Source organism: Oncorhynchus clarkii, chromosome 14 (genome assembly GCF_045791955.1).
Source record: "Oncorhynchus clarkii lewisi isolate Uvic-CL-2024 chromosome 14, UVic_Ocla_1.0, whole genome shotgun sequence".
Classification (NCBI taxonomy): domain Eukaryota; kingdom Metazoa; phylum Chordata; class Actinopteri; order Salmoniformes; family Salmonidae; genus Oncorhynchus; species Oncorhynchus clarkii.
Genome location: NC_092160.1, coordinates 5,516,847 through 5,526,470, shown reverse-complemented (window position 1 = coordinate 5,526,470; position 9,624 = coordinate 5,516,847). Strand labels below are relative to the sequence as shown.

The window sequence follows — 9,624 nt, the reverse complement described above, 5'->3', positions numbered from 1 at the left end:
ATACAAACCACACTGCTAACTCTAATACATTTTAATGAATTTCTACAATATAGCCAATGTTGACTTTGCAGCTGGCCAATCTAGTGTAAATCTCTCAGTTCTACCTCCAAGGCAAGATTCATGAAAACAAATGCCAACCTGCAACACACACGCATGGGCGCCCACACACACACTGCATCTCCTGGGATGTAGACATTCAATTTGGAGATAAACAACTTACATTTTTAAGGAACCGCTAACGCCACCATTCTCAGAAACAGAAGGCCCAGAGCAGAAAGGACAGACATGGGATTTGGCGATCCGGCACAGAAAAGGCCCTTTTTAAAATCTCCGGCCTGCACAGACGTCTGCATGGGCTTGAAAAGGCCATTTGGTTTGAATGGTATCAAAACTGACGTACAGTAAATCTCTTTCTCCTACTCCTGCAAAGACTTTAGTTCACTTCCCCACCATGGACTCCTATTAGAAGTGGGAGGATAGGCAACAGGCCTGTCAGTCGCATCTACAGTATTATCACTGACTGATGTTACAACATTACACTCCACACTCTGTAGCAGAGAGAAGCCACCTGGAGGCAAATGACAGTCGCTCCTCTGCTGTATTCGCATTGATAAAGACGCGTAAAATGAGGAAACAACTGTCTGTCTGGTATTAGTCACATTCTAGGAGACTGTACTGTCGCCACCCCCGCCGTTGGTCAGCTTTGTACAGTGTTAGGGAGAGCCTTTTTTTTTAACAAGTCAGTGTAACTCTCGGGTGTTTACACGGTGTCAGAGGTTATACCTGGTTGGGTCCTGTGTTCTCTCCAAGTACTGTTGAAAGACCTGTTCTTTTTTTATGATCATTTTTATTTTGTAAAGTGTATTTAGACGTGTTACATGCACGTTAAATAGATTTTAATTTTATTTGATATTCTTGCAAATCCTGGTGTGGTGAGTATTGTTAATTCTGTCTTACTTAAAGGGAAGTGCTGATCCCTCTAGGACCCTGTAATTTCCCAGGTTCCAATAGAAGTTGGGTAGCTATAGTGTTAGCAGGTCCTGTATTGTATTACCTGCAGTTTCCCTATAGCAGTCTCGCCTGTGATCCCCTGCAGATAACAGTATTAAGTGTTAGCTGCTCCTGGGCCTAGTGTTGTTATTTGCTGTAGGTGACCAACCACTAGCAGGTTCATTTACACTGGGACAGACACTGCCTTATGTGATCTGCTCCCTCTCTCTTTCCCTGACATCCGCTGATTTAGTGACAATCTGCCACGTGTCACTTTCTGCAGACACACAGGTCCTGGGATTGACGAATCGACTGGCCTTGTACGCTTCCAGCCTTACCTTGTTAAAAAACAATTGAAGAAAAGCAATTACCTGTGTGTTCCCATTGTGTCAGAAACAATAACAACGTAACAGGTGTAAGAACCAGGCTACTCTCGTTCTCTCTCTGGTCTTCAAAGGAGACCCTTACTTTCTTCCTCCATCCCATCTTGAAACATTTATAACCTTTCCCCGTGCCGGGCCTGTTGTGCCTGCAAAGCAAATAGCCTTGCTCATCCTGTCGACCTAAACAACCCCTCGCCTCGCAGCTCCTTCTCGGAGACTTAAAACCGTCAGATGTATCCCTTCCTCTCCTTTAAAAACGGGCAGTGCACGCTTCCTTGATTTCCTTGTTTTGGTCCCATCCGTCCTGGTCACGTAAGTCTGGAGCTCTCGTTATGTACTATGGGAGGGGAGAGGTCAGGCGTCAACGTAGCTCTTCTCTTCCTGGACTATTCTCCCTGTGGCTTTATTTAAAACTGAGAATATGAGGACATAAGAGGCTGTTCCATGCAGCTGAAGTGGCCCTCGAGAAAGTTGATGGCCACACACCCACTCACGTGGGGCTTATATACCCTTGATCTTCTGACTGTAAAATTAGCCTAGGCCTAGTATATCTACCGCCTAGGGATGCAAATTGTTCTCTGTTTGGGGAATTACATAAAACATTTTACCATGTCATTGGATTTACAGTAGGTGAAAAGTTGGGTGAAAAAAAGACTTATGTTGATGACTTTTTGCAAATCTAATTAGTTTTCCACGTTGTGTCAACGTCATCACATTGATTCTTTGGGGTTGAAATGACATGGAAACAATGTTGATTGAACCGGTTTTTGCCCAGTGGGTGGTTTGGGCATTGAGACAGGGTTCTGGGGAGTGTTAGTGTAGCATGAGAAGAGAAGAGGCCCATAGATATTACACATGGATCAAGGCACAGAGAAACAGCACTGCTAATTAAACAGTGTTATGTTCCATGTTTGCCTCAATGGAGCAGTTGATTAGAAAGATAATTGAATTGGGTAGCAAAATTTGACAGGGGAGTTTTATGTCTCTTCCAATCATGATTGAAAACAGCACAATGTTATCACAAAACAAAAAGCATATCCTGTAAGTGCTTGATTATTGTTTCTCATTCTTGACACCTGGAAATGTGACAGAAAAAATTTGACAGGGGAGTTTTATGTCTCTTCCAATCATGATTGAAAACAGCACAATGTTATCACAAAACAAAAAGCATATCCTGTAAGTGCTTGATTATTGTTTCTCATTCTTGACACCTGGAAATGTGACGAAGGCATGTATAATGTAGAGTGCCTTCAAAAAGTATTCATACCCTTTGAATTATTGAACATTTTGTTGTTACAGCCTGAATTCAAAATGGAAAAGTTGTTGTTTTCTTCTCACCCATCTACACACAATACCCCATAATAACAAAGTGAAAACATGTTTGTAGAAAGTTTAACAAATTCCTTTGAAAATGAAAAACAGAAATATCTCATTTACATAAGTATTCACATCCCTAAGTCAGTACTTTGTGGAAGCACCTTTGGCAGAGAGTACAGCTGTGAGTATTTCTGGGTAAGTCTGTAAGAGCTTTCCTCACCTGGATTGTGCATCATTTGCCCATTTCTCTTTTCAAAATTCTTCAAGCTCTGTCAAATTGGTTATTTTCAGGTCTTGCCAAAGATTTTCAAGTAGATTTAATAAATCAAAACTACAACTCGGCTATTGAGGGACATTCACTGTCTCCTTGGTAAGAAACTCCAGTATGGACTTGGCCTTATGTTTTAAGTTATTGTCCTGCTGAAGGTAAATTCATTCATTCCCAGTATCTGTTGGAATGCAGACTGAACAAGGTTTTCCTCTAGGATTTTGCCTGTGCGTAGCTCCATTCCGTTTATTTTTTATCCTGAAAAACTCCCCAGTCCTTAACGATTACAAGCATACCCATAACATGATGCAGCCACCACTATGCTTGAAAGTATGGAGAGTGGTACTTGCCCCATAAAGACTTTGTATTCAGGACAAAAAGTGAATTGCTTTGCCACATTTCTTTGCAGTATTACTTAAATGCTTTGTTGCAAATAGGATGCATGTTTAGAATATTATTTATTCTGTACAGGTTTCCTTCTTTTTGCTCTGGCAATTAGGTTAGTATTGTGGAGTAACTACAATGTTATTGATCCATCCTCAGTTTTCGCTTATTAACATTAAACTCTGTAACTGTTTTAAAGTCACCATTGACGACATGGTGAAATCCCTGAGCAGTGTCCTTCCTCTCCGGTAACTGAGTTAAGAAGGACACCTGTGTATTTGTAGTGACTGGGTGTATTAATACACCATCCAAAGTGTAATAAATTCACCAGGCTCAAAGAGATATTCAACGTCTGCTTTATTTTTTTTTATACCCATCTACCAATAGGTACCCTTCTTTGTGAGTTATTGGAAAACCTCCCTGGTCTTTATGGTTGAATATGTGATTGAAATTCACTGCTCAACTGAGGGACCTTACAGATAATTGTATGTGTGGGGTACAGAGATGAGGTAGTCATTCAGAATCATGTTAAACACTATTATCGTATACGGAGTGAGTCCATGCAACTTATGAAGCAAATTTTTCCTCTGTAACTTATTTAGGCTTGCTGTATAAAGGGGTAGAATACCTATTGAATACTTATTAACTCAAGACATTTCAGCTTCACATTTTTTATACATTTGTAAACATTTCTAAAAACATAATTGCACTTTGACATTATGGGGTATTGTGTACAGACCAGGCTGTAACACAACAAAATGTGGGAAAGGTTAAGGAGTGTGAATACTTTCTGAAGTCACTATATATGCTACATCGAGTATATATCCATTGATAAATTACATTACACACCAATAACACATTTACAGAACTGTGATCTTGCTGGTTTGAAAATAATTGTTTTGGAATTAAGCTGATGATAATTCAATCTTAGGTCAAAAGTGAAGAGTTATACCTGGGGGAAAAAGCTATTTATGTGAAACATTTGAATGAATTCCACCAACAGCAGATGTGTTTGAGCTAAATATATACCTCCATCGTCAAATCAGTCCTACATATCTCATGCAATCTCTATTTCTGTTTATAAATCATATGCAGCACTCTTCAAACCATCTCCCTTAGAGATAAAATAGACATAAAAAATTGTGCCTGATCACTCCCGCCCCTTACAACCACCTCCTGAATAAACCCAAACAACTTGTTAGAGCATTTCTACTTCAGTAAAACCCAGGAGAACCGAATGATGCCTTGTTTGATTTCTTATTTTTCTCAGCCACTTGACTGTTAAATACTCTTAGTCCAGTTTAGTGTGTTTGGCACCATGCCAATACGTCTGATGGCATTGGGACTTTGAAGACATTCTTCAGTGGATATAAATAGTGTATTTATTTCTCACCCCCTGCCAGGACTCAGACAATAGAACCAAGATGGCTTCCCTCTCCCTGACCACATTCTGTTTTTCTCATGCACTAGTATCCCTATATCACCATATTCTCTATAATACTGTATTTGAATTTTACATCCCATTTTTGTCTTGAACGACCCAACATGAGACATGACCCAGTTCAAGTGTAACAGGTTCTGATTGGCTATCTATAGAACAAAGGTCCAAAGCAACATTTACATCTATCCTACATGATAAGTATGTGGCTTCTCTGGGTAGTAAAACCACAGCCTTAGAGTCGCTAGCCCATATTTCCTCATAATGTAATTTGTCAGTCTCCACATCGCCTTCTGCTTAACCCTTCACCCAGCAGCTCTACAGTATACGATGTACCCATGACAACATTCATTGTCAGTCTCCACATCCAACACATCTAGAGATCTAACGCACATGTCTTCTTTGACATCACTGAATCACTCTCATGTTGCTCCTGTCTGCAATATGGCCAATTGTGGATTTATTTGTCATGGTAGAAAAGTCTTGAGGCTTTGTTGGTTTTTAAAATGTAGATACAGTAAATAAAGAGTTGTAATTCAAAGCATTCAGCCTACTGTTTAAATTAGACCAAGCATAATACTGCAATATCAAACAGAACAAAGAGGGTTAGAGAGCAAAGCTTGGGTAACGACGTGACTCCATTGTTGAACCAAAACTGGCTCCATCTCACCGGAGGCCTGGCAGACCACAAAGCTGAAGACGTTCACGTAGGTAGCAGTAGACAACGTACAGACAGAGGTAGTAGTTGTTTTCAATCTGTTCCTCTCCCTCTCTCTCTCTCTCTCTCTCTCTCTTTGTCTCTCTCTCTTTGTCTCTCTGTCTCTCTCTCTTTGTCTCTCTCCCTCTTTGTCTCTCTCTCTCTTTGTCTCTCTCTCTCTCTCTCTTTGTCTCTCTGTCTCTATCTCTTTGTCTCTCTCTCTCTTTGTCTCTCTCTCTCTCTCTCTCTCTCTCTCTCTTTGTCTCTGTCTCTTTGTCTCTTTGTCTCTTTGTCTCTCTCTCTCTTTGTCTCTCTCTCTCTTTGTCTCTCTCTCTCTTTGTCTCTCTCTCTCTTTGTCTCTCTGTCTCTCACACACACACATGGTGAGGCTGGTAAAAGGAAGGATAGCTAATATGAATGGCTGGAATGGAGTGAATGGATTGGTATCAAGCTATGTGTTTGATGTGTTTTATACCGCTAAGTACATGCTGTTCTAGCCTGTCCTCCCCAATGATGGTGCCACCAGCCGCCTGTGACACACACACGCACACACACACACACACAATTATGGAGCATGTAGTGACACATTTGTAGTGACACAAGTTTTCTATTTCCAAAGGTTAAAACATGGAGCCCACTCAATAATGTCTGAGTAATGATTTCAAGGTCTGTTTTTAATCTTCTGGCCAATAGCTTCTTCTTTGGCTGAAGATTAAAATAATTGCAGCATAAATCATGTTAGATTGTGTTTATGCTATGAAGGTGGCTCATACCATAGGCAATTTCTCCCAATCTTCATTTCTCATCACTTATGAGGATACATTCATTTTAGCAAATGTGCCAAGCATGATCGATCTATCTGCTTACACACAGTGTTTAAATGAGGCACGATATCATGAGATATATTCCCATATCACTAGATTTTTCTGATTGATAACAGTTCATATATGGTTTTGCAAACCATTGAATATGCCATGTCACGCATTCGCGTCACAGCATAGTGCCATCGGCGTAGTGCGTGGCGTTTCAGCACCACGGACAACAGCGCATGCATTTGGGGGTTTAGCGATGAGGGAGACCCGAAGCCCACTCAAAGAGATCTGCGTCATCAACCCACCTGACATCAGTCATAATCGGATACCGTTTTAGATAATGGATTGAAAGTGAAAGTGAATTACATTTTGACACATCTCTATTAAACTTGACCAAGCAATTGCAGCCATTCCTAACTAGTTTGGCTACTCATTAAATAAATGTCCAAGTAGATGCTACAACCGTGTACAGTGTGAACCTACTGTACACTGAACCTACACTGCCTTTCCAGCCCAAACTGCCTCAACTTCATCCGAAGCCGACGGACACTTTCAATTTCTATAATTTCAACTTTTTGTTTTGTTATTTGACTTTTTATGCATTTTGAGATTCTTTGAAAAAGTCAAAGTAAAAAAAAAAATGTATGTCAACTCAGTCTCTCTCATGTCTTTTTGATGACAGTTTGATGAATATTTTTTTTGAAAAACCTAAACCTCTCAGTGCCACACACACAGCTCCATCAGCCTCGAAATCCTGGGTTATGACTTCACTTTTACTCTGAACTAGATTTTTTTCATATCTTTATGGGACATAAAAGATTAATAATGAAAGTACAGAAAAGAACGGATCGTAAAAAGGCCCTGGAATTATTATGCTGTGGCCTAAATATACGAGTTACCTCACTGAATATTAAACGAATTCCTAACTTTGAAAGCAGGGGTCAAAATCATCAATGACAATACTCTATTTAGCTTTTGTTTGATATATCCTATTTCCTCTGTACATTGTTTCTAATATTCACACATTAGCGCACAACACGAGATATTTTGATATCATATTAATATTATTATTATTAAATAAAAACGTTCCTTTTGGAACGAATATAGTCATTCAGAGGTGCAGGGATGCGTGCTTAGGTGAAGAACTGACGTCTGTTTCGATGAGCAGTGACGCACAGTCAGTCAGTCACCGCTTCAAAGTGACCCTTCTTTTCAAGTGGTATTAGTGCGTTTTGAAGTCCGGCATACGATTTTCTTAAACGCTTTACGGAAATCCCTGTTGAAAATTGTATATATCATAGGGTTCACTGAGCTGTTACAGTAGCCAATCCAGAAGAAGGCGTTGAAGAGCGCGCCGGGTATGTAGCAGCTCTCCCTGCAGATCGCGTGCAGGCTGTATGTGAAAAAGAAAGGGAACCAGCAGAGCACGAACACCCCCATCACCACGGCCAGCACGAACGTGAAGCGCTTCTCGCGCATCTGGGCCACTTTGGTCTTGGACGCAGCCGCCACGAGGTGATGCCGATGTGCCGCGAGGTGATGTCGCTGGGCCACCAGGGTCGCGTTGGTAGCGTTTTTGGGGTCTTGGAAAAGCTGCGAGGCGCGCGCTGAGGCCCAGGAGAGACGGCAACTCTGTGGCGGGCAGCAGTCCGAGACCTCCACCTTCCTACGCTTGGAGAAGCGGTGGTTCCGTGGTTTGTTGTCCGACGCACAGCAGCTCTCCTCCAAGTCGATATAATCCAGCTCCTCCTGCCTGTGGTGGTCCTCGGAGCTCTGGCTACTGGGGCTCTCCATCTCCATCCGCTCCTTCCTCACGAAGCACGTCTCGGACTGAGAGGGCTGCCTCTCCAGGCCGGTCTTAGCCACGAACACGGTGGAGGAGCGCTGCTTGGCCACTTTATAGATTTTACAGTACACCAGGATCATGATGAGGCCCGGGGCGAAGAAGGACACGAGGCAAGAAGATAGGATGTACCAGGTCTCGTTGTTTAACAGACACTCATGCTCGTTGTGCTTGGTCATGATGAGAGGTGGGAAGGAGATGACGGCGGAGATGACCCACACCACGGCTATCATGGACTTGATTCGCTTGGGGGTCCGCTTCAGGTTGTAGCTCACGGCCTTGGTGACTGACCAGTAGCGGTCCAGACTGATGGCGCACAGGTGGACTATGGAGGAGGTGCAGAAGAGGACGTCCAGTGCCAGATAAAAGGCGCACCAGGTGCTCCCAAAGTACCAGTAACCCATGACCTCATTGGCAAGGGAGAACGGGATGACCAGTGTCGCCACGAGGATGTCTGCGCACGCCAGGGACACCAGGAAAAGGTTCTGGGGGGCGCGGAGAGCCCGACTGGTGAGCACGGCCACGATGACCAGCGCGTTACCGACGATGGTGACCAGAATGATCACGGTGACCACAAGGATTATGAGCGCGGAGCCCACCTCCGTTTGCGGGAGAGGTCTTGGGGCGCTCGAGGTGTTGGTATCCTGCGAGGTATTGGTAACGGTTGTAAACTTGGCTACATCCATCCTGAACGCATCTTCTCTTGGTAAATTTTTAGCGTGTGCCTTTCCGCCCCAAAACACTTAACTTGGAAGCATTCAAATGTTGATAAAGTCATTAGTCCTAGAGAATGTAATCAGTGGAGACGCGCTGTGCGTTTGGTTGTGTGATCAGTGAACAGATATAGAGCACATTGGTAAAATACCCGAGGGCCCATTGCGTCCTGGCGAGCTGCTCTCATCTTCAGTTCCATAGAGGGTCCGCAAAATGTTGGCGACACAAGCCCAGCTCGCTCCGTGGCCACAACGTATCCAGTAAGTTGTTGCCACTATAAAGTCCGGAAACCAGATAAGTAAGTCTACATGTTAGGCTAACGTTCCAGGAGCATTAGCAACATTTTGTTTCTGTTATCTCTCGGTCTGTCCCGTGCGCAGTGCTGTAGTTGTTTTGTTGTTAAAGCCTTGTGTCGCCAGTTACGCACAAGAGGCAGCGCGCACTGCGAGACACACACTGCTAGTGGAATTTGTGTGCATGCGGGAGTGAAGTGGGTGACATCACTCCTAAGACCAACCTATCGTCAAACTAAGCGAAAGAGAGAGAGAAAGGGAGAAAGAGAGAGAGAGAGAGAGAGGTCTGAGTTTACTTTGGATAAGGAACAGCTGAGGGGAGACTGCAGGTGGCTAGAATTACCTGTTTGGTTATTTTCTATTTCCAAATCTGATTCACCTCTTATCCACATAAAAAATAGCACAGCCCAGCTACATGTTATAATGGAAGTTAATTAATAAAAATAAGAGTAATGTATCCATCACCATCATCAACTGGTATTGTC

At 42.8% G+C, this 9,624-nt stretch overlaps 1 protein-coding gene across 1 annotated transcript; it reads right to left on the bottom strand.

The window, feature by feature from the left end:
- Positions 1–5,801: 5,801 nt before the first annotated feature.
- Positions 5,802–9,264, bottom strand: LOC139366163 (alpha-2Db adrenergic receptor-like). The gene has a single exon (XM_071103334.1). It carries the CDS (start codon positions 8,816–8,818, stop codon positions 7,502–7,504), a length of 1,317 nt encoding a protein of 438 aa, XP_070959435.1. The 5' UTR covers positions 8,819–9,264; the 3' UTR covers positions 5,802–7,501.
- Positions 9,265–9,624: the final 360 nt, after the last annotated feature.

Bases quoted from the DNA above. Each gene is read 5' to 3' on its own strand.
- LOC139366163 (XM_071103334.1), bottom strand. From the start codon at position 8,818: ATGGATGTAGCCAAGTTTACAACCGTTACCAATACCTCGCAGGATACC.